Raw genomic sequence first — 25,355 nt, 5'->3', positions numbered from 1 at the left:
TACACCTAAAAAACTGATTCTGCGCGAGCCACTGCCGCCGATTTTGCAGTTTCCTACCTAACCTTCGTAAATAGTGTATAGCCACCGGTTTTACCAATCAACGCAGTAGTGCTTATTTTATCAACTGAGGTAAGATGAAACTTTGCTTTACACATGTATACACACATATTGAGCTGCTTTCTATATATACATTGCATTACTTTAAATATTAGTTGTGATGTTTAACATATATATTGTGCTGCATTATATATACATACATAATATATTGCATCACATATAGTTTTGCAAAGCGTTTTGTAACACGTGCGACGCCTACACATTTTAGTGAGATAATGTTTATTATCGCATTGAAATGTAACGTTATGCAATTTTATAACGAAGCCTGTCATTGTGCCGTTATGGTGTGGCTTTCTTACTGCTGTGGGTGCTGACCGCCTGAATCCCAGCAGCAAACAGTTAACACCCGTGTTCAGCTTTTTGGGAGGCTACACAACGCTACAATATATCGAATATATGAACATCCGGATGTGTGGCATGCCGCGTCACATGATATCCGGCCGCCAGCAACTGACAGGAAGTTAGCAAGCCGTGTTACGTGAGTGAGCTGCAGGCTGCTTTAATTAGTGCTCACTATTCCTGATATAATGGCACCAGACGGTCGGACTGGCAGCAGGGAGATATCACAATTGTTTGGCCGCATAATGTGCATAATGCAGCTAAGTCAGGGTGAGTGAAAAAAGACAAATTGCCAGCAGCGTAACTTAGGTGTTACTATATGAAAGTTATTGCACGTAGACTTAATATGGCGCTTTACTTTTATTATTAAATACGGGCCTATTTTACTAAACTGATTGTAACGCATGAGGCAACACAGCCTATTTGCCTGTAAGGGATTGTGTTTTAAGGCAAATATTGCATTTTTTTGTATTGTAACTATGCCGCATTTGACTTTAACTGGTGTTTTATTGAAGTACGGCTTTAACAAAGTGCGGGGTGAAGTGAAGAGAGAGGCTGTTTTTTAGTGTGGTAGCATTAAGTGTGTCAAATATCATAATTAGAAAACAATATTTAACAGCAAATGGGAGAGTATGCCGAGTAATATTAGATAGCAGCGCAGAGCTTTGCAGAAAGTCGCGCAATTTGAAAGAATTGATACGTTTTGTACATTTAAAGCGAACTGGGTTGGCAGCGGATAAGGATAGGGGGAGGGGGCAGTGTTGTGTAACAGTTGGTAAAAGAAAACAGCCTTCACTATTGCAAACTTATATTATTTTGAGCAAATGTGAGGCTTTTTGTAGGAGTAAATAAGTGTGGTATTTGGAGCCGGTGTGTTATTAATTACTGGAGGATGACAGTGAATAGTTAAAAAAGCAGGGACTAATTCTATGCAATAAAATGTTTAAGGCAGAAAATGGAAGTACAATAAGGACGATTAGCTAAAGCAAAGAGATATTCGGGAAAAATTGGTGAGTTTGTGCAAATCTAAAGCGTATTGTGTTAGCAGCGGAATCGTAGGAGAGAGAGAATGTTGCGTGACAGCAGTTAGTAAAGAAGAGCTTTTACTATTGCAGATTTATGTTATTTGAGCATATGTGAGGCTTTTTGTAGCAGTAAGTTAATGCTATGTGAGGAGTTTGGTGTTTTATATAATAACTGGAGAGCAAAAGCGAAGCGCCAAAAAGCGTGTAGTAATACGATGCAAAATAATGTTAAAAGCGGAGACATACATGGATATTATTTAAAACGCATTTGTATTTATATTTGCATTACAAATACATTATATCACCTAACAATACTTAAATGTTATTTCCAGTATTTTTATTTGCATAATGCAATGCACATACACCGCAAAGCGATTTGTAAAACAGCAGAGCGTGACAGGGAAGAAAGCATGTAATTGGACTTGAGAGTAAATAGCGGGCGCAACAAAAATAATATTTAAATATTTGCAAATGAATATAGAGTGTACAGGCCATGGCGACAAGAATGAGGAGAGGGTGGGGAGGATAGGAATGATTAGCTGTAGCGGAGAGCGAGTAAAAAAAGCGCAGTATTAAGTGGGAATTTAGAGTGAACAGAGTTCGCAGCGAAAGGGGTGTTGGAAAGGGGGGAGGGTAGGAATAGTAGCTTGAGGAGAAGAGCGGTGTGCAAAAAAAGGGATATAATTATTTGCAAGTATACATAGACTAGAAAGGTGTTATATGTTTACTACTGTAGAGTTATCATATATTTTACCAAATGCGAGGCTGTGTGCAAAAGTAATAAAGTTGTATGTAAAGTGTTGGTGTATTATATAGAATAAGTCCGTAGTGGAAATTAGGAGTGGAAAGCAGCTCAACGAAAATAGTATTTAATGCTTTGTAAATGTACATGTAACGGACCGGTGATGCGAACTGTGAAGAAAAGGGAGGGGGCGGGGGGGAGGGAGCAGGAGACGTTAGGTACAGCAGAGATGTTTGGGCAAAAGCGCTATATAGTTTTAAAAGTAAACATTGTCATGTATATTATTTAAAATGCATACACTTGTAAATTTGCATTACGTTACATAGCAATACATTAACATATTAAAAAATAATGTGTATGTTATTTTGTAGTATTTATTTTACATAATGCTTTGCACATACACTATGAAGATATGAGTAGTAAAATGGCAGTGAATAACAGAGATTGAAGGCTATGTACTGGTAGCTAGAGATAAAGAGATAGGCGCAAATAAAAGAATGTTAATATTTAGCAAATGTATATGTAGTGCACAGGGGGTGGCAACTGTGATAAAGAAGAAGTAGTAAAATGACAGTGTTTATAAGTAGTGGCAGCTGGAAGTAAAGAGAAGGCGTAAATAATAGTATGTAATAGTTTTGTAATGGATGTATACGAAATAGGGTAGCAACAGGGAAGAAAAGAAGGGGAGAAGTGCAAGGTTAGCTGGAGCACGGTGCGAGAGGAAAAAAGAGCTATATAATGCGTTATTTTGAAGCGGAGAGGGGCCGGTGGGGAAGGGGGGGGGGGAGGGGAAAGGCGGAGCGGGAAGAAGTTAATGTAAAAATATATAAATAAGCTTACCTATTGCAATTGAAAAATCCCAAAACGCGAACGTCCAAATGCAGCTGAAAAATCCCTAAGAACTGTAAAGTACGAGGCAAAAGCTTGTTCTGGAAGACGGCAAGTAGCATGTGTTTAACATGGAGACAAGCTTGATGTTTAAGTACCTTTTGTTTACCATCAGATAGGAACGTTTAGGGCAATAAAATGCAAGATGCGCAGAGAGAAGAAACACATAGGGTTAGTGTGAAAATAGCTACAAGTGTGAAAAGGACTTGTCTGCTAAACGTCAATGGAAAGCAAAGGTTAAAGGTTAGCTATACAATAGATCTCCACATTTGCATGGCAAAATCTCCCCATTTGCATGGGGCCTACTTTACAAACGCAGACAACACGCCGGCAAGGTAATTTACTGTTTAACATGCAAACTTTACCATTTCAAGCATGTCGTCAAATAAAAGAAGCCACATTTATTCCCAGCAAGCGTTTTTCATTGACAGACAACACGCAGCAAGTTAATTTACTGTTTAACATGCAAACTTTACCATTTCAAGCATGTCATTAAATAAAAGAAGCCACATTTATTCCCAGCAAGCGTTCTTCATTGAAAGCCAGCCTTGACAAAAACAACACGACGTCTAGGTTAAACGTTAATACAAAAAAAAAGTTAAGGGGAAGCTTTAAAATAGGAGTTTCGTTTCTTCAAAATATACCCAGTTACTGGGAAATGTATTGCAGACAACACGGCGGCGAGGACAGTGATTCAAAAGCACACCTTGTAACACAGCACCAGTATTACTCGAAAAAGATCTCCACATTTGCTTGGCAAAATCTCCACATTTGCATGGGGCCTACTTTACAAACGCAGACAAAACGACGGCAAGGTAATTTACTGTTTAACATGCAAACTTTACCATTTCAAGCATGTTGTTAAATAAAAGAAGCCACATTTATTCCCAGCAAGCGTTTTTCATTGACAGCCAGCCTAGACAAAAACAACACGACGTCTAAACTTTTATTAGTGATAATATGAAAATATGCACTCGGCATGGCAAGATCTCCACATTTGCATGGCGCCTACTTTACAAACACAGACAACACGCAGCAAGTTAATTTACTGTTTAACATGCAAACTTTACCATTTCAAGCATGTCATTAAATAAAAGAAGCCACATTTATTCCCAGCAAGCGTTCTTCATTGAAAGCCAGCCTAGACAAAAACAACACGACGTCTAGGTTAAACGTTAATACAAAAAAAAAGTTAAGGGGAAGCTTTAAAATAGGAGTTTCGTTTCTTCAAAATCTACCCAGTTACTGGGAAATGTATTGCAGACAACACGGCGGCGAGGACAGTGATTCAAAAGCACACCTTGTAACACAGCACCAGTATTACTCGAAAAAGATCTCCACATTTGCTTGGCAAAATCTCCACATTTGCATGGGGCCTACTTTACAAACGCAGACAAAACGACGGCAAGGTAATTTACTGTTTAACATGCAAACTTTACCATTTCAAGCATGTTGTTAAATAAAAGAAGCCACATTTATTCCCAGCAAGCGTTTTTCATTGACAGCCAGCCTAGACCAAAAGTATTGCAAGTTAATTTACTGTTTAACATGCAAATTTTACCATTTGAAGCATATCGTTAAATAAAAGAAGCCACATTTATTAACAGCAAGCATTCTTCATTAAAAGCCAGCCTAGACAAAAACAACACGCCGACTTTAAAAACTTATGCATTTTATTACCAGTTAAAGATAGCATATTAAATAGTCACATGCTGAACTGTTATCACATTGCCGGCATTAATATTGCGCATTAAAAATAAAGCTAAACACAAGCATGTTATTAAATAAAATAAAACAACATTTATTTGCAGCAAGCGTTCTTCATTGAGAGCCAGGCTAGGCAAAAACGAAAGTAATGAAAAGTGAAACTGACACGAAGACTCCACACACGGCAAGCAGCACGCTTCCGAGGTGAAATCTGACAGCCTCAAAGCGCGTGTCTGGTAACTGTCCACATTCCTAGGTACAGGCCCATACGGGCCACAATAGGTCTGAAGCAGACACCTTCAATGCTCACGCATTGAGGGTAGGTCTGCTCGACCTAAAAAACGTAATATCCAAAATCTTACACAATACTGGATCCTTCTACCTTTCATTCTGACTCCGCAACCAATCTATGATCCCCCTACTCACCTTTGAAATCCAGCCAAAAATGATCCCATCTCAACCTGAAATAAACTTGATGAATAATGTAAAATTTCCTTTATCCTTGAAGTGTGTCCGACAGACCCTATAAGAAAGCTAGAGTTTCAACAGAGATATCTGGAGTGATAAAACAAATCGGGTTTTAGCTTTGGTGTAGAACCTATTCTATTGGTATTAGAATAAGGAATGAGACGGAAACCAAGCTATAGCTCGCAAAACATGGTATTCCTTTATAAAGATAGCGTCAATTGCTGTGCATCTACTCACCCATTTGTTTTCAAAGAGAACATCAGTTCAAACATATTACACTTATCATGTTTTATGCAAGCAAGTGCACTTTTATAATGGAACAAGAGTCGCATGTTTCTCTCTAAAGGACTTGACGCAGCACTCATTGACCTTTTTATTAGGTCTTGAAAAGAATGCATTTTTATCTTTATCAGAGAATGGGCAAACCAACAGAATCATTCAGTAACTCAGGCAGAGTGTTTTTATCACCGTTCACCTCTTCATTTGTCCTTCGATTGTTACCTCCCCACTTCTGCATGAAGTTTGAGGCTTATGCAGAGTCCCTTAAATGGAATTGCCTACCTTTGTGTAATACTCTCAATTTAGCCATGCCCAGAATTTAAGCCTAGGCACCCAAGCTTTAAAGCAGTCTCCTGATAGGCTCTAATTCCTTCCTTCTCCTTCGCTGATTTCTAAAAATATCCATTCACAATTAAGCAACAACTTTTTGTTACTCCGTGCTCTAATCAGGATCTTTCTCTGTCGATGCGTCATCACTCAAGTGGGCCACGATTGTCATGTCTCTGCTTTCTTTCCTTGGCCCCTCAAGCCCAGATCTAATTCAGTGATAGCGTATGACCTGATTAGGCACCTACTGTGCTGATTTATGCATTTTTGTTGGTTTCAGTTTAAACATCCCAACTTCTGTTTCCTTTTTTTCTAACTATGCGTGTCAGAGATCCTCATCTTGGCTTAGCTGTAGGTTAAGGACCACAGGGAGAGATATCTGTGGTGTAAGAAGGGTTCTCAACGTAGGCCCTGGTGACTCCTTCTAAACACTCATTGGGATATCAAGTATGGTGTACCTGATGCTATGTTAAGATGTTCGGGGCAAGTATAAAGTTCTTCAACCCGGATGGTATCCTTAAAAAAGAGGTGACTCCCTTTTTTTTTTACAAAAATGGTGTAAATTAGGTTTGTGCTTTAGGAAGATACTTTGTACAGTTTATCTGTTTGCTAGGGTCTCTCCATTTCCCTCTCTTACTCTCTTGCTTGCACTCTCTTTTACAATTTACATGCCTCTCCCAAATGTTTACTGCACCTTTATTAGGACTATTAGCAGTAGTTCATTTGGAAAAAACCTCTGACTTCTTAGCTCTGGTCTCCTATATATGTGAACTTATACAGCGCAACCTACCAACTAAATAACCGTATTCATATAGAAGCCAAACCTTTAAATATGCACGATTAGCCATGCATACATGATCGTTTAGTTACCTAAAAGCAGGGAATGTTTGCAGCAATACATGGCTTATATGTAAAGAACAATGCATGCATTTATAAACATTTTTTATAAAGAACAAAATAACAAGTATAACCTGACCTGCAATAATAAAGTACATTTTATATTTATTAACATATCCCTTTCAGAAGCTATGTACTCTTGTGTTGTGCCAAAGATACTTTTGGGAAATTAGATTTGTGATTGTAATGCTTTCCGTGGTCTGAAAACAGCATCCTGAATGCTTTAACATTATTGCAAACAGAAATGTGAAAAGAGCCTTTGAATGTCATTATAATTATTGTAAATCATCACATTTATCTTCTCCAATGTAAATGAATAGTGGAGCTAAGAAATGGCCTACATTGTTATTGCAGAACAAACAGGAAGGTAACAATACCCATCCACTGCTCACTTTTAGGGAAGTACTTTTTTCATGTTGGTCAATTGCTCTATGAGAGTACATGTGTTTTCTGGCATTCCCCTTATGTGCTCTCACTCCCCTCTACATGTTGCATCATCCCGCTCTACAGTGTTAAAAGCACATACGCGCCACTGTTTTTAACATTTTATTTTACCAATCCAAATGGAGTCTGCCATCTGTTATCTGTAAATAAAAAAGAAAGGCAAGCTGATGCAGCCGTGTCATTCTCTAAGTGCATGGGTATGTGATCACGCATTTGATCCGAGAGAATGACGGAGCACTGTGGCACACATTATTGCACTTTTTGTAGTTTTCTTTTTCTTTTTTTTTTTTTTAGTTCGTGCCAATTGTACACGTCATTGCTTTGCTTTTGCCTATGTTTGTTTAGAGATCACCCAAGACAAATGTCTGGGTGTACCAGTTTACAGGAATGATTTAGGACACCCCTTGAACAGGCTTTGAATTGCAGCAGTGGGCACAAGCAACCATCATTTGTTCTGGTTTTGTTTTCAAAAGTAAAATATATGCTTGACACACAGTTTTGTTTTTCTGAAAACAAAGCTACAGATGCTACTGGTTTGCTTTCTTATTATGCATTTTGAGAAAAAGATGTAACCTACACGGAACTTTAAAGTCAGTAATTTAAAACTATTTTTTGTACTTATTACTAGGCAATCAATTAATACTTCATTTATCTGGCACATAAAAACCCATAGAGGTACATAAAACAAGCAAACAAACATAGCACATAAATAACAGCACCCCCACCCCCACTTAACCATAAACACTGTTCTTCTCCTGGAACTTACAGCAGATTTTAAAGAAGGCACATGGCTAGTTAATGCGGACCTTAAATTCAAAGCCAATAAAAAAAACACATCCACGTTATTCGCCCACTATTATAGGACACCCTCTCAGAGGCAATCAGCAGGTAGGAAAATGATCATAAATTTATAACGGTTCGGGAAACCATATTCGTTGCTTCCCCTTAATGCAGACTCCCCATCAACAATATAAGTGGACAGAATAAGGTCAGTGTGTAGAGACTAATATTCCTGTAAAATGTGTTACTAAAGTTCAGTCCATCCATATTCCTGTAAAATGTGTTACTAAAGTTCAGTCCATCCATCCAGACATTTTTGTGAACCATGATTTATAAGGAATATCTGATACCAGTTAAAAGATAAAATAGCAGACATTGTATAATTTTGTAAATATTAATGATTCTGTAGTAGGGGACTATAATGATTTTTTCTCAGAATACTCTTAGTTTCACATCTGTTCACTCTAGTTTTACAAATGTGTCGATTTTGAAGATAATTTTGAAGTTAGCACATGTCCCTAATTGAGAGTGTATACATACAGCTCATGCTAGTCTGACACTAGTCAAGCTATGACGCCAAAGCTAGTAGCAGGTTCTTGAGTTTATAAATCCTTTCCTGCCACGCGTGTGCACCCAAACCCTCACTGCTGCACTTCAGACTTTACCAGATCACGGGTAGTCTTCCCAGAGTCTCATGATAAGCATTTTATTTTGATTTTTTTCCTTCCTTCCACTAGAGGTTCCGGTTCTGTGGCGATTTGGACTGTCCCGACTGGGTCCTGGCAGAGATCAGCACCTTGGCCAAAATAGTTAAGAAACCACTTTAATTTTCGATAGAACAACTAAAATGTAAATAAACATGTACTTCGTTTTGAGATTATCAGTGACACTGAGGTTTTGTGATGGAAGGGAATGTGCCTGGAGATTCATGGGTAACGTGTCCCTTGTATGTTGTGAACATTACATATCTTAAGTGAAGATAAATGTTAAATATAATATTTGTAGAAGCTTGGGTGGGCAACAGTTGTTTTGAGATAAGGAATGTCAGAAAGTGCAAATCCTCAGTTTGAACTGCAGTGACAAGATTGTTTACAGCACTGGTTTGTTTTCCAACAGCTTAGCATTCTGATAGCAGCTACGGGAGGGGACAGTGACTCGTGGTTCATAGTCACGCATACGTAGTCTTACCCCATGATTATTAACATGGCAGCAAAATTCATATAAGCTTGTTGTGTTGTTACTGGGCAGTAATTCATGGTTCTGTAGGAGGGTGGTTTCTTCAAGCTCGCCAAGCGAGGTTATACTTGTCCTTCTTGGGATTATCAGCCTGATTCATCATTGGGAAGTTTTGCGAGTCTGAAATAGCGATTAATAAGGAATCGCTATTCCAGACTCTCAAAACGGGATTCATGTAGGAATCGCAATATTTTTTGCGATTCCTACAGGTTCCTTATTTGCGATTAGCTAATTGCTAATCGCAAATAAGGAATAACTCCCGATTCATTCCTGTGGGCCTAAAGGCCCATAGGAATGAATGGGGAGTCATTCCTTATTTGCGATTAGCAATTAGCTAATCACAAATGAGATCGGATTTCAAGGGTGCAGGGGTGTCCAAAGGACACCCCGTAACACCCCTGAAATGTAAATTCAAACAGATGTCACACACACACATGTCCAAAGGACATGTGTGTGTGTAACATGCAACTTAGAAAAATGCACGTAAATGCATTTTTCTAAGTTTTCGCTATTTACCACGAGGTTTGACCTCGCGGTAAATAGCGGCCCAAAATTGCGAATTCGCAATTTTCAAATGTTTCCTGATTAGCATTTAAGGAATCTCTAATAGAGATTCCTTAAATGCAATCCTTGCAAATTTGCGAATTCTTTATTGGCGAATTTTGCATTTGGGATGATGAATCCCAAATGCAAAAATTGCACTCGCAAAGGACCAGATTCTCAGAATCGGGCCCTTTGCGAGCGCAATCTCGCTTGATGAATCTGGCTGTTAATGCTTGGAGTCCAGAGGACTACATAGATCAGTTGGCAGAGGGCTGCATGTAGTTATGATAGGAGGAGAAAACCTGAAATGAACTTTGGATACAGCCTAGGATGAGGCATGCTTACTAGACATTGTACAGAAGAGATGAGGTAACCATTGGAACACATTATACTTTGAAGAGATAAAGATTTGTGGTGTGGTAGAGGTGAGGTGCCACTTCAGAGTCTTGCAATCCAGAGATAGGTAACTTGCCAGTGGCCTGGTTGTGTATTCGATGAATATTAAGTTATTTACACTGTGTCACCTGTTTTGAGGAAGCTGCTTTATGTTGTGGTTCTGTGACTCCTGTTTCACATCACTGATCCCTGTCTACCCCCCTGCAGTCTTCAGTGAAGCTGAAGCTGATCTGCGCCCAGGTGCTGAAGGACCTTCTCGGGGACGGCATTGACGTGAGTACGCATCTGATTTCTAGGGTGTTAAGGAATCTGACAACATGTCCTGAGACCAAATGGGCAAATGACAGATCCTGGGAATGTTGTGTGAATCTACAAATGGGACCTGGGCTTCCACTGAATACTGGAGAAGGATGGTAGGCTGTAATGCCCTAGAGGCTATTGTTACCCCGTTTCCTTTAGCACCCCTTAAACCCACTGCTGCAGTGTTCTTCAAGCTTTTTGATGCCTCGCCACCCCCCACCCCCCTCCCTGTAGAAAAAAAATCATTGCTCCCGCACAAAAGTTTTCACAATACTTTTATTAAACTGGCAATGTTTAAATATGTCTAGACTTACTTAAACGCAAGTTTTATACTGTTTTAAAAATGCAGTCAAACACATGATTTCCAAACATACTATTCTGGTCAGGCAAGCCTTACTAACGTGTAAAAGTATCCACATTATGATTATTATAAATGGGTGTGTGGGGGGCTTGAAGAATATTTGGAGTCCCTTTCCTTTTGACACCTTCTCCCAGCCAGTATACAAAATCACAAAAAATGTTAATGATGGCCCATTACAGCGCGGCTTGGTGCTGCTCACTTTTTACACTGCTGAAAACACAGAACTGTTATCAGCATAATGCTTCTTTTGCCAGAGTGTGGTGCCTCCTTCTGGGATCACTTGAGCCCCCTCAGAGGCCCCTGCACTACAGTTTCAGCACCCATTTGCACCACAGTTTTCTAAGATGGCGGTGTGATTCTTGAGCCCCCCCCAGAGGCCCCTGCACTACAGTTTCAGCACCCATTTGCACCACAGTTTTCTAAGATGGCGGTGTGATTCTGTATCCCACAAAAGCAAGCTGAAAACAGTTAGTTTCCTTTCACACTGTATTTGTCAGACATCAAACAATCCCCAAATCCCACAAACAACTGTGGGGACTGCTGCTCCGATAGCACCATTTGGTGTTCACATTACTGATAGGATCAAAGAGTCATCAATACTCAGTCACTTGAGTTAAGCCACCAGGGCAGGAAATGCTGTTGGTACCAAGCAATTAACCAGCTCAACTCTGCCCACGTACGTACATAGTGAGAATATGCTGCCTGTCCTAATGTTTCATGTCCTTGGCCTATATTGAGTAATGGTGCTGACTGGAGTAGCCAAGAATTCTGCATGTTAATAATTACCTCTTTCTCCTGCAGTATGAAAAGATTCTGAAGCTGACAACAGATGCCCGGTTCGGTAAGTCACCGTTCTCGCCTGCTTCTCCAGATATGACCTGCCTGTGAGGCGTCAATAGCATTTTTCTCCCAGTTATGCTGTTTAGCAGTCTGCATCATATCACGATTTAGAATGAATGTATGGGCACTGACATGCAGTGCAAAGGATGGCGTTGAGGGGGGAGAGTCGTTGAGATGGTGGAGAGCTCTGGTGGAGAGGATGTTGCAGTGGAAGTTGTTTCTTTTATTTTTTTGTTGAATGTGTGCCGGTGTCCATATGCAAAGTAGGAATTGCAGGAAGATGTCAGATCAGTTATATAATGCACAGGGTGGGGTGCAAATGGTCATCAATTGCTGTTTATAATCTCAAAGATAATAGCTGCTCTTTACGAATGTAGTTGCATGTTTAGAACAGATTTTTGTACTACTTCCACAATTTTAGAATTTGCACAAAGTTGAAGAAAAACACTGCCTCAATGTTGCAATTAATGGTAGCCATTTCTGCCGTAATTAAGAGTCTGAGGAAACCGGGGAGTCTTGCTGGTCATTTGTGCAGAAAGAATTTGCACATCCTAGATAATTTTCCCCAAAGCAACATTCCCGACAGGTTCAAAATGGCCTCATTAGTTTTGCAAAACCAGTGCTGCAGGTTATGATTAAAGGGTTCAACATAGCTTTGTTTGAGATCCTAGCGCTAGTAAGTATGGTGTGCTGCAGATAATAATTGTGGCACACCTAGCATTTGTTCATAGTTGGACAGCTGTTAAAAATTCATATGAAATGACATTGCATTATAAGAGATGTCCTGTGGGACTGTAGATCAGTCTTACGGTTCGAGTTCGACAATTGCATTCCCCCAATAACAGGGAGAATAGCAGACAGTTATTGTCATGCATGAGCAAAGCAGTGTATTGCATCCTAGCAACAGTAAATTAGGGAGGAGGCATGCTGAGGATGATTGAGTCTCACTGCCAGGACTGTCTTTTGGGTTTTAACGCTGAACCATCAGTATGTGGCAAAATCAGAATCTATGTGCATTTCTAACAAGATGTTGTCTAATACTGAAACAATGGGATGCAGCAAATGAGAGGTGAGGGGCAGACCAGTGCAGTAAGAGTTTTGGAATGGTAAAGGCTGCTGAAAAGGGAGGCACGGGGCGCTCTCTGTGTGGGTGGGAAAGTGATAGTGGCAGCTCATGAGATGCAACAGAGCTGATTGAAGAAGCATTGTGTGACTTCTAAATGGGATCCTACTACCAGAACTATGGGATAGTTAGTCGGTCAGTAGGTAAGGTTAGGTGTATCTTACTTATGCTGTTTATAGGGTTCCATTAATAGACTGACACGAGCGCTACAGGTCTAAAACTAGGCGAATTGTCAGGACTGAGTAAAGGGCATTAGTACTGCATCCTTGAGATAGACTGCCTGTCATGATGTACCCACATTGACATTGCTTGGTCCCAGTTTTGCATTTGTGGAGAACGCTGAGATTCTGAATGAAGGTATATACATATCATAACATGTCTACGGGCATTTTTTTCACATAAGCTTTGTCTGGGTGGACAGTTTTAACCCCTCCTGCACTTGGTTGACTATTTAATGACTATTCTGCACCCCTGCATGCTACATGAATGCACACAGCAGGTGTTTATTCTTAATTAGGTCATAACTGAATTGCACTAATTTTCCTGTTAGGATTTTTCTGGGTGCTGCACAAACTAATGTTAACTGTGAATATCGGGGGGCAGAGGGGGGGGGGGAGAGATGTTAATGTTCCTTATCAACATTTTGGTTCTCTAACTTTCTCATTCCGCCTTGATAACCATCCTCTACTTTATTCCTAATCATAGAGGCTGGAGATGTGAAGGCTACGGTTGCTGTCCTGAGTTTCATCTTGTCCAGCGCAGCGAAGCACAATGTGGACAGCGAGTCTCTTTCCAGTGAGCTGCAGCAGTTAGGGTTGCCAAAAGGTAACAGAGCCTGATTAGGCACAGGGGAGAAAGTTATGTTATGTTAGGTGCTTATAAAACATACTCTACTAACTGAATCATATGAAGGTGCCACACATGTATGGTGTCACTGAAAGTATAGTGGTGGCAATGAACAAGGGCAATATACTTGTACACTTATTGCAATACAAGTAAATCTGTATAGTTGTGACAACACTTTTTAAGTCAACGGTTACACCAATAACATTGTTGACTTGGGGTCTCTGCTCATACAAAGACCACCTCTGTTCAGACTCTGAACTTAAAATGACTAGAAATAAGGAGGATTTTGTGGAAGGCGCTGCCAAATGCTACGAGGCAATGGATACAGAACAACTTTTAACTTGTAGAATGGAAAATTAGAGAGCAATGGCTGGCGGTCCGGAGCTGCAGAACCAATCTGTCTTGTGTTCATTTGACAGGCTAGTAGCAATCTCTGACCCTATTAAAGAACTTGCAGAGCACCTATTTAAAGTAGCATCCTCAAGCCCTATCTGGCCTTTAAAGAGGAACCAGTGTCTCATAATTGGACTATATAACTGGGAGACCCTGTTCGTGGGGCAAAAGGGCAGACTGGGGGTACTGGACTCCAACAGTGGTGGATGAGGTAATTTGCCAATGTTGTCTTGTGGTCTGTCATGCTATGGCTGTGCACACTGTTCCAGGCATACCCTTTCTGCACTTGAATCTCAGGATAGAGAGGACGAGCAGTTAAAGGCTTCCGAAGGAAGTAATGTAGGGAGCAAGAGCTCAGAACTCAACAGTAAAACAGATACCATAATGCATTGTCCATCCCACTGCACATTAGTAGAAATAACACCGCATAACGTAACACTACACAATTCAATGGAGCGCTGCCACTGGGTTTAGATTCTAACTACAATTTCCTAGGTAGCGGTTTACGATCTCACTGATTCCATCTCACCAGTCAAGGAGCTTTTCTTGTGTCTATGTGACATAGGCTTAGATTAGGCACTTGTTTGTTTGCAATTCACTATGGCCCATATTCATGAAATTTCAATTTTGTGATTTCTAAATAGCTAAGCCAAAGAAATCGCTATTTGGGAATCGCAAATTGGAATGTACATAACTTGCGATTTGCTAATAGTGATTCCTACGGAGTCCCAGTTGCTATTAGGAAATTGCTATTTAGGAAATCGCTAAATTGCGATTTCCTAATAGAAAATCGTACAACTTAAACATAAGGGCATAACTCTTTTTTTTTATCATAAACCAATTTATTGATTTTCGACAGTAAAACAAATACCAGTGAATCAGCACAGTACATTATAGATGACCATTCCCAATTGGTTGGATGGATTATCCCATAACGCAAGACCCCACTGGATTTAGGGTAGTGTAAACATTTAGCAGACACTCCAGATTTAATCCATACTACCCAGCCATTTGCCCCACACCCTACGGTTTTTCTTCGGGAATCCCCGTGCTTTGTACATAGGTTTTTACTGTGTCGCACACCAGTCGACACCCCCCCTCCCGCCACTTCTTGAAGCTAGGTGGAATTGGACATTTCCTGGTGGTGGCTATGTCCCGCTTTGCTACAACCATAGCTGTGTTGAACAGCTTCTCGTTTCTGGATCCGTCCAGCCCTCTGTGAGCCCTAGGAGCGAGTGCCGCTGGTCATGGGGATTGTCCCACCCCAAAATAACTGCGAGTTCCTTCTCAGTGAACCCCCCCCCCCCCCCACCCCCCCCCGAACCGAGGCAGTTGGGGAAATGCCCAAACCATATGAAAGAAATCCGCTGAGTCTTGGCAGCAGCGTGTGCAGGAGGCAGTGGGGTTAAAGCCCGCCCTATGAAGGCGTACCGCAGTTAAATAGGCAGCGTGCAAGTAGTATAGTTGAATCAGGCAGAGCTTAGCTGATGTAGTGACCATCTTGGGTGCCATGAGCGCATCCCGCCAGTTCTTCTCCTCTAGTGGGCCCGCCCAATCCTCCCACTGGCTTCTGAGCCGGTCTAGTGAGGTTGGGGTAATTATGATTATTGTAGGATAAATGCGGGAAATACCCCCCTTCCCAAAATTGCCCAACATAATTTGTTCTTGGACAATTGTGACTGGTGTTGGGAGTACCTGGATTGAAGGTCCTGGAAGGAGCGCATGTGGCTGCTAGCCCACACATCCCTGAGTTGTGAGATCCCTATAAGGTCCCAAGGTTGGAATCCCTTCAATCCACTAACTTCCTGGAGCTAAGTACAGTGCCAGAGAGGGGTTTGTTGAGTTAGCTTATGTGTCCGGTGGGTGTGACGCAGTGATGCCCGCCAGGCCAGAAGTGCAGTACATGGCAAGGTGGAAGATATGGTCCCTCCCGTACATCAGAGATTGAATTTGTGGCAGACCCAGCTTGCTCAGTTCGAGCCTGTATGCCGTGTCAGACCATCCCCTGTTGAACCAGTCGTGTATGGTGAGGAGGCGGGTCACCAAGTAATATAAATGTAAATGTGTCTTCCCCATGCCCCCGTCGAAGGGAGGAACCCGGCAAAGGGTCAGAGCCAAACGGGACCACCCACCCCTCCAAAGTAATTTGGTGGCCGTACTATCTAGTTCCCGGAACCAAGCCCGCGGAAAGCGGAAGGGGGTGTTTTGGTGCACGTAGAGGAATCTGGGGAGAATCATCATTTTAAACAGGGCAACCCTCTGCATAAGTCTTTTTAAATGGGGAGAGAAGCAATAATATACAACATTGCAGTAGGAGGGACAAAGTGTACTTACTGTTCTGTCTAATGCAAAAAGAACAGATGATTGACGGAATGCTGAACCAATCAAACATTTACCCCCAGATCTGGGTTAAATACATCTTTGTTTGCACGCCACACCATTCCAGTTTAGAACCAGTCATATGCAAATCAGTCTTGAGCCTGCTCCCCACAGGAACAGTCCAGCCTGAACTGCCAGGCCAGGGCATCCCTGGACCAGAAACAAGCATTCTGGGATCGGTTTCGGGGTATCACTCCTCATCAGCCAAGCTAGCTTGAAACTGGTGGTGTAGCGAGCACTGTTCTGCCTGGATAAAATGCCACCACACTCTCTCACTTATTCATGCACACCCTATACCCCAATAGTGAAGTGAAAATTACACACTAAATAAGGCTATAATGATTGAACATCTGAATGACATTTCCATGATTATTGCAGACCCAGGTACCCCTTTTCATGACCAGTTGGGTGAGATATTGTAATTGCATTTAGATAGTGATTACTATCCCTGATGAGAAGTTGAAGAGCTTTTTCGGCAAGTAGAACTCTTCTCCGGAACCCAAAAAGGATTAGTGGTGAAGTATCATATGGAAATATGAAATTAATTTGAGCAGTAGACATGTTAGTCTGTTATTTGGATTGAATTTATTTTATAATATATAATTGCATTTATATAGCGCTTGATACCCCTGATGAGGTGTTGAAGTGTGAGATTTATACACTAGGCTGTCATCTGCTTTTCTGAAGCACTGATCGGGCACAGACAAAAGGACAGGCTCTTCCTTGAAACTTCCTTTCCGTGAACAACAGAAACTGCAGTCCCTCCCCCTCACCCTTAACATCTACAGAATAGCAGTGCTTTGGAAGAACTGATCAGCATCTCTTTTCTAATAAAGTCCTCATTGACTTTCTAAAGGCAGCTCTGTCTCCACCGTCACTCACTGCACTTTCTGGATCCCCTTCCAACCACAGGAATGTAGTCAATACGTTTCCACTTCGCGGGGAAGCTGTAGCTCCCTCCTTCTTCTGTCCTGCCTAATTAGGGTCCATTCACAATTAATCCCACAAGTCCCAGTACTCACTCACAGAATCCTACTTCCATGAATGTACTACAAACTAACTGCTTACACATTCACACTGAAATCACCGCAAGGATCTGGGGATCACATAATCATGGAACTTTACATGAAAGGGGCCATTAGAGTCTCCTTTCCCTGAACACAGAAAAATGTTTTGGTCACAATATTGATTCACGAAAGCTCAATACACTGCCCCACCATTTTAAATGATTCGCCAGTTGTGTGAACACTAGTCCTCCGGCCATTATGAGAGCATGCTTTATGCACCCCGCCAGGTCACCAGAACAGCTTCTTAACCACTCCTAAAGAAGGACAGCCCCAGGCTTCTGTGCACTCACTAGATTAGTATGATGCATGGGCTAAAATAAAAAGTCAGGATGACATTTCCACATACCGTTGGGCACCCGGGGCATGGTACACACCCGCTTATCAAGCAGTGAAATTTCAATCCCTGCAATTACAGTTTGGGTTATCCACTATCAAATACCCCCCCCCCCCCTCCCCAACCTCTCCAAAAAACATTCAAAAAAACTAAAACACCAATTACTTGAAGCACATCCTGAAACGCCTCTTTTAGTATCACCAAGGGAACAAGAACTAATGACCTTATATTCCACACAAAAAAAGAGCCCAATGGAGAAATACTCTACACTCCATGTTAAGCATCACAGGCACCAGAAAAACACCTCACAAACTTCGATTAACGGTATCTCCCTCTCCCCTATGCAATGCTAATGCTACCATATCCATTTACAATAATGGGATTATAATCAGTCTTTGAATGAAAATCTAACCTTAATTGAAAAAATCTTCCACATCCTAAAAAAGGGGATCTACAGCAAGCCCAATCCCCCCACCCAAAATCTCCCTAACGTGCTTGATGGAACACCCTTATCCTCCTTAGAGTAAAGGGACACTCTCAACTCATTCAACTCCACTCTGGTTCCAGGGGATTGCCGATCCTCCCACAAGGCCACCACCCCCCATCCGCCCAATCTATGACTGAGATCGCTACTAGGAATATTGCAGCCAACTCCCCCGCTCACCCCCTCAACAACAAAACTAGCTTAGACCATGACTGCTTGACACTTCATCCCCCCCCCCCCCCCCACTCACCCCGCTTAGTTCACCAGATCGCACCAATGAGGGCTCTACCATCACATCCTCATTGACCCGCCATACAGGAAACAATAATTTGGCATTTCATCCCCCCCTCAACCCCTCTTACTTCACCAGATCGCACCAATGAGGGCTCTACCATCACGTCCTCACTGACCCCCCCACCCCCATACAGGAAACAATAATGTCCACAAACACACAGCCGCACACCAAATCAACCTTAGATCAGCTAGATCCAGTAACATTGCCACTACCTCCAGTCCTAAGCTTCCTATCATCTCATCCAATCAGCCTCTCACATATACACAACATAAAGATAAAGCTAACAATGCCTCATGCTCTCAACTAGGCAACCTTGACAGCAACACACCATTATCAGATCTTTAACAAAGTTGCGCCATTTTTTGAGTCCGTTACCCACTGGTCCAGATACATTGATGATATCTTCTTTATCTGGACCTGTGGGGCAGACACTTTAACCAACTACATAGAATGGCTCAACCTCACAGACCCCAATCTAAACTTTACATCTAACAGCAGTAGTAGCAAAGTTGAATTTCTGGACATCAACATTTTTGATCAACTTGGACACCTAGAAGTAGATCTCCACATCAAACCCACTGCCCGTAACAACCTTCTTCATTTTTCCAGTTTTCATCCCCGTAATCAAAAAGATAGCATTCCTTTTTCCCAGTTTTACATGTCAGGCGTAATTGTTCGAGTCTAGCTGACTTTGATAAACAATCCATTGCGATGAAAATCAAATTTCAAGAACGAGGATATCCACACAGACTCATCAGAGAATCATACAAAAGAGCCAGATTCTTTGACAGAGATACCCTCCTCAGAACACAAACTAAACAGAATAAAACCCCCTTAGTATGTATCACCAAACACTCTACCTTAGATGCAACAGTAAAACACTTAACTAACAAAAATTGGCACATTTTAAATTGTAATGCCGATGCTAATGCCAACTTGGAGAAACCCATATTTGCTCACCGAAGGAACAAGAATCTAAAAGATATCATTGTTCATTCTAAATTTGAGGACCCCAAATCCAAAGTACAGTTTATTCAAAAATCTATCAATAACCAACATCCTATCAAAGGTATTGTAAAACGTGCCCAATGCAAATCCTGCGAATTCATTATTCCAGGTGAAATATTTACACATAATGGCACCACTACCAAAGCATCAGAAATGTGGAACTGCAAGACACAGAAAGTAATTTACCTCATTCTGTGCCCTTGCAATTTTGCATACATTGGAGAAACCGCTAGAGCGTTCCATGTTCGCATAGTGGAACATAGATCATCAATTAAGACTTCTAAAATGATGGCCCCCTCATTAAACATTTCCTTGAAAAAAACCATAAGCCAGAAGATCTACGTTGGAGGATCTTGGAAAAAATTAAAACATCTGATCCCAATAATTGCACCAAAATAAGAAAGAAACGTGAAGTTTTCTGGATCTTCACACTAGATACCCATAAAAACGGTCTCAATAATGAGCTGCCATGGGAAAATGCCATTATCTAATCCATCCTCAGTACTAATCCCTTACATTACTGAACCATACTCTATTGTTAGCTCAATTGGTATTCTTTCTGCATTTAAGCTCCATATACTGTCATATCAGTAACACCTCTACTATTTATTTTCACCATCAGAGCTTATAAGAACAGTAACCATTACATTTTTCCTAGTACACGCAACACATTCTACAAATCTGACTTACTTGTCACGCGAATTACTGTAGTTAATATTAGCTACTGCCGGTAACGGACTAATCTGTATATTATTTTTAATTTAAATATGATTACATCTTCTGCATTAATCTAATGACTATTTAAATATCTACATAAATTAGACTGAGTCATCATTCACATTGACCTACTGCCCCCATATTCTCTATTAATTCTTGAACACTACATCCGTTCAACTAGCACAAATATGCCCATCTCAAATATTTTTTCTTTTTTTATTGAGAGATCACTGGCGATATTACAGGATGACCTCATGCTGTTCCTTGAATACCTGATCGAGCTGAACGCAATATACCGCTCTTCTATTTCTAGCACCTTCCCCTATGCCGTGATATGGCTCTTCCACCGCGCCGATCACGTGATATGGATATACATCGATATCTATGACAATCTGTCATTATACTTTGCCCCCTCCTTGGTTCCACTGGAGGTTGCGCCTTAGGTATTTCATAAACAACGGTATTTATATTACTGTCATATTATTGTGACATTAATACCTTAACACACACCAAGTCCCGCCTCAGTCACGTGATACAGGCGCTTCTCATACGCCGATCACATGAAGAGGGTGTTTGCCGACGTCTCCGTTATGACGTCACACGCATTGCCTTCCGTATCTCTTTTCGCGGTATTTCTATCTTTTAAATACAGATGCGGGGTCACATCATTCTATTTACAAAGGCACACGAGAGCCTACGGGAGCCGCCACCAGCATCGCTTGCACGGCATTCGGTGAACTTCAGTAAGTACCGTGAGACGATTTTATTCGTAGCTGTAGTACCATCTTCTCTTCTCACATTAGCTATGCTATTACCTGCATCGCTATTAGTCGAGTTACATAGCTGACATGTTGTCTAGTATAAATCGCACTAGCCCTCTTTACAAACTCATACCGGCTCCTTGAAATTATCCTAAGTGCATAGCTGATATTTTGTTCATTATTCAGCTCCTAAAGTAACAATGACCCGCGCATACTGGCCGTTTAAAGATATATTTTGCGGATCAAACAGGGACATTAAATAAACCATTCCTGAACTTCTTTCTGTGATATTCTTTCTGTGATGTTGCTTCGTGAACATCAGCCATGTAGAATACGGTCCTCACATCGCCGACATTAGATGTCTTACATGCAATCATGGACTTTGCTCATACTGTCAGGCCCCTCTTTCATTCCTGAGCCACACTCTAGCTATATGTCATCATTCTGACTAGGAGTAACTGTAATTTCAAATGCTGGTCCCCATGATTGAATTTGCATTGTAAAACGCTTCCAGATATATTCAGACAGTCTATACCAACTTTCCCCATTAAAACCTTCACTAAGATATCTTTGCTTACTATTCTATCCATAGGACAATCCTCCTTGTCATCAAGAAGTATCGCTGCGCCGCTTTAACAGTTTTATCAAGTTCACATGCTATCATTTACCACTGGCAGCATCATAATACTATATTAAAGGTAACCCATATATAGCATCATGTTTATTTTCTGATATGTGTCACCATACCCTGAGTGTCCCCAATAGTTTCAAGATCTTATCCTGCATATTTTTTTTATAGATCATCATTATTTTTCAACATCCCAGCCATCCATTTACCCGCATAAACCCATCTAGTGCTGCTCCCGCATTGAAGTATTTACACTCCTATTGGTCAAGCAGCATATTAACCAATTTCAAGTAAGCCATGATTAACTAGTCTTCTGACTAGGTTGTTACTTACACCCTTTGGATTTGAAACCTGCCTCAATACCTTGCCATTAATTTTCTTTTGATATAGCCTTGATCTCCACGATTGAACTCTCCATCACTCCATGCCCTGCAGATTAAGCACACAGGTCCTTGCAGACCCAGGTATTACCACAATAAGATAGAATCCACCTTCTATCAACCACATCTAATTATGGTCACTCTGGGTTAATCACACCAATTTCTGTTATATCACCGCACCTTGTGTTTATCTATACTCTCTTACATACTTCTCTTTGCCTATCACCTGTGATCTTTTTTATGTTCACCATTTCTTTAGCCTTGTAATACACAAGGTCTAAACGATAATATCCTTAACTAATACGCTATTCCTTTTGACAACCTACACTCTCAACTCTATCTAACTTCTTCTATCTCCAGCCCCCCTCTCTTAAGTTCTGTAATCTATTCTCCTATATAAGCTCTTCATACTTAATTCTCCTATGACTCGGTTAATTCTGTGAAGGTAATACATCTATTAATTAATTTTTGTTAGAACGTGTATGAATATTAAAGATATTAAACATGATATTATGACTATGTTTATTGTACATACTGACTTAACATGTACTGGAATTCTGAAACGGATTATGTTTTTTTATAAATTATAGGAACATTGTGGCCTACATTAAAATTTCCTGACGAAGGCGTCCACACACGCCGTAACGCGCGTCAAATGAGATACTAGCTCAGCCACAACTTTTTATTGGATTGATTGTATTTATGTATTTTTTAACTTATGACTTTTTTCATGTATTGTATGATTTGCACACAACTGTGATCAATAATCGGTTTTTAAATGTAATTTTTTTTATAAAGTGTTTATCTCAAATAAAAACTATTTCCTGTACATGTACTTGTTAGCTTGAAATTTTCTATATATCTACACATTCTTTTATTGTTTATCGCATTGTAAACTGTCTAGGAAGATACCCACATCCCCCCACTCACCCCGCTTAGTTCACCAGATCGCACCGATGAGGGCTCTACCATCACGTTCTCACTGACCCGCCATACAGGGAACAATAATTTGGCATTTCACCCCCCCTCCCCCCACTTAACCCCTCTTTTACTTCACCAGATCGCACCAATGAGTTCTCTACCATCACGTCCTCTCTGACCCCCCCCCCCCATACAGGAAACTATAATGTCCACAAACCCACAGCCGCACACCAAATCAACCTGAGATCAGCTAGATCCAGTAACATTGCCACTACCTCCAGTCCTAAGCCTCCTATCCTCTCATCCAATCAGCCTATCACATCTACACAACATAAAGATAAAGCTAACAATGACTCATGCTCTCAACTAGGCAACCTTGACGGCAAACGAAAAAACAAAGAGGTAGGAGAAGGGCCTGAGGGATTTTAAAGACCAAACAAAGACACATTCCCTAACTAAGTACAGAAAAACAAACAGTGTCAGAGGGTCTATAAGGTCTATGTGTGGTTCATTGAACTAACAGAACAGTGTCAACTCATCTAACAGTGATAAAGAATATTGGTGGATACCCATAAACACTCACAGGATATCCATCAGTCACCACACGAAACCGCCCTTCATCATTTGGCATTCCTGTTGGCCACAAAAAGTTTTTTGGTACACCACTGGCTCAAAGAGGGGGGTCAGTTGGTATAACCTCCCAAGAGACAAGTGGTGGCCAATAGTGGTAGAGTGTTACAAACTACCCATCAATTTAGTTAGTGGGTGACTGATTTGCAGTGCTGTGAGAAAGGGTGTGTGAGAAAAGTGAGTGAAAATATATAAAATTGGGTGAGGGAGCAGAAATGAGACAACTTTATTAGGTTCTATGCTCACTCCGCCAATATTAAAAAGCAGCATAGGTAGATTTAACAAATATCTACTCTGACATCAAAATGGTCAACATGTTTCAGCAATATACTAGGGACTATAGAGTCCATTGCTTTCATCAGGGCCGGTGTATGGGAGGCTCAGAAGGAGGTGTAGGAGTACCGACGGAGAGAGCGGTGCTTCCCTTGTGTCCTGAGCCGTGGCCAGGCGGGTTGGAGCTATTTGCTCCAACTAAAATGTGATGAATATACCTTCTGCAAACAAAGGAATACACCTTGAACATCAGGTGATCTTTTTTCATGTTGCAGCAACGCGAATATTCAGTCACTGTTTTTATCCATCACTTCACTATTTGCAGTAGCATTGTAACATACACTGGTCCTGATGAAAGCAATGGACTCTATAGTCCCTAGTATATTGCTGAAACATGTTGACCATTTTGATATCAGAGTAGATATTTGTTAAATCTACCTATGCTGCTTTTTAATATTGGCGAAGTGAGCATAGAACCTAATAAAGTTGTCTCATTTCTGCTCCCTCACCCAATTTTATATATTTTCACTCAATTTTCTCACACACCCTGTCTCACAGCACTGCAAATCAGTCACCCAGTAACTAAAGTGATGGGTAGTTTGTAACACTCTACCACTATTGGCCACCACTTGTCTATTGGGAGGTTATACCAACTGACCCCCCTCTTTGAGCCAGTGGTGTACCCAAAAACTTTTTGTGGCCAACAGGAATGCCAAATGATGAAGGGCGGTTCCGTGTGGTGACTGATGGATATCCTGTGAGTGTTTACGGGTATCCACCAATATTCTTTATCACTGTTAGATGAGTTGACACTGTTCTGTTAGTTCAATGAACCACACATAGACCTTATAGACCCTACAACCTTGACGGCAACACACCATTATCAGATCTCGCGACTCAACCCACCACTACCCTTAAACCAGTTTATTGGGTAATACGTTTCAATGAAATCAATCGTTTCCTAAAGCACCTTAAGAGGAATATATGCATAGACTTACTTCAATTAGAAGCCAATTTTGGTCCCTCTGGCAACGCAAAAAGCCCCAAGATAACCAGAAAGGACACCTATACAGACATCACCCCAACCCAGTCCACTCACACAGCCAATGTGGGATCGCAAACTACACTTCCCCCAATGAGGATTCCAGACCAAAGAGATCGAAGCAAGAACTATCAAACAATGAGATCCATGAACTCCTCATATATTATAAGTCGGGATTAAATATGAGCAAGGCTGTTCATAATCAAATCAAATCCATCCAAGCGAACCCTTTCAGAGAACCGACTCACAATCACAGAGGAATAAACAAGAACAACCTTAAAAAAATCACTTGATCACAAATGGGGTCTCATCACAATAACAAACAACTAAAGTGCATGCTCCTCAACTGCAGATCAGCAAATAAACACACAGCCGATATCTACAA

At 41.0% G+C, this 25,355-nt stretch overlaps 1 protein-coding gene across 2 annotated transcripts in view; it reads left to right on the top strand.

The window, feature by feature from the left end:
• The window catches only part of COMMD4 (COMM domain containing 4), a 47,627-nt gene that overhangs the window by 4,762 nt on the left and 17,510 nt on the right, over positions 1–25,355 (top strand). The window contains exons 2-5 of one of the 2 annotated variants that reach the window (XM_086959314.1): positions 8,751–8,822; positions 10,396–10,461; positions 11,651–11,690; positions 13,518–13,637. In XM_086959314.1, coding sequence (XP_086815440.1) covers positions 8,751–8,822; positions 10,396–10,461; positions 11,651–11,690; positions 13,518–13,637 — 298 coding nt within the window. Of the gene's footprint in view, positions 1–8,750; positions 8,823–10,395; positions 10,602–11,650; positions 11,691–13,517; positions 13,638–25,355 lie in introns of those variants that run through there. The other variant, XM_086959315.1, reaches the window with a different exon arrangement.

The sequence above is a fragment of the Lissotriton vulgaris genome, chromosome 2_2 (genome assembly GCF_964263255.1).
Source record: "Lissotriton vulgaris chromosome 2_2, aLisVul1.2, whole genome shotgun sequence".
Lineage (NCBI taxonomy): Eukaryota > Metazoa > Chordata > Amphibia > Caudata > Salamandridae > Lissotriton > Lissotriton vulgaris.
This window is presented reverse-complemented; position numbering and strand designations above follow the sequence as displayed.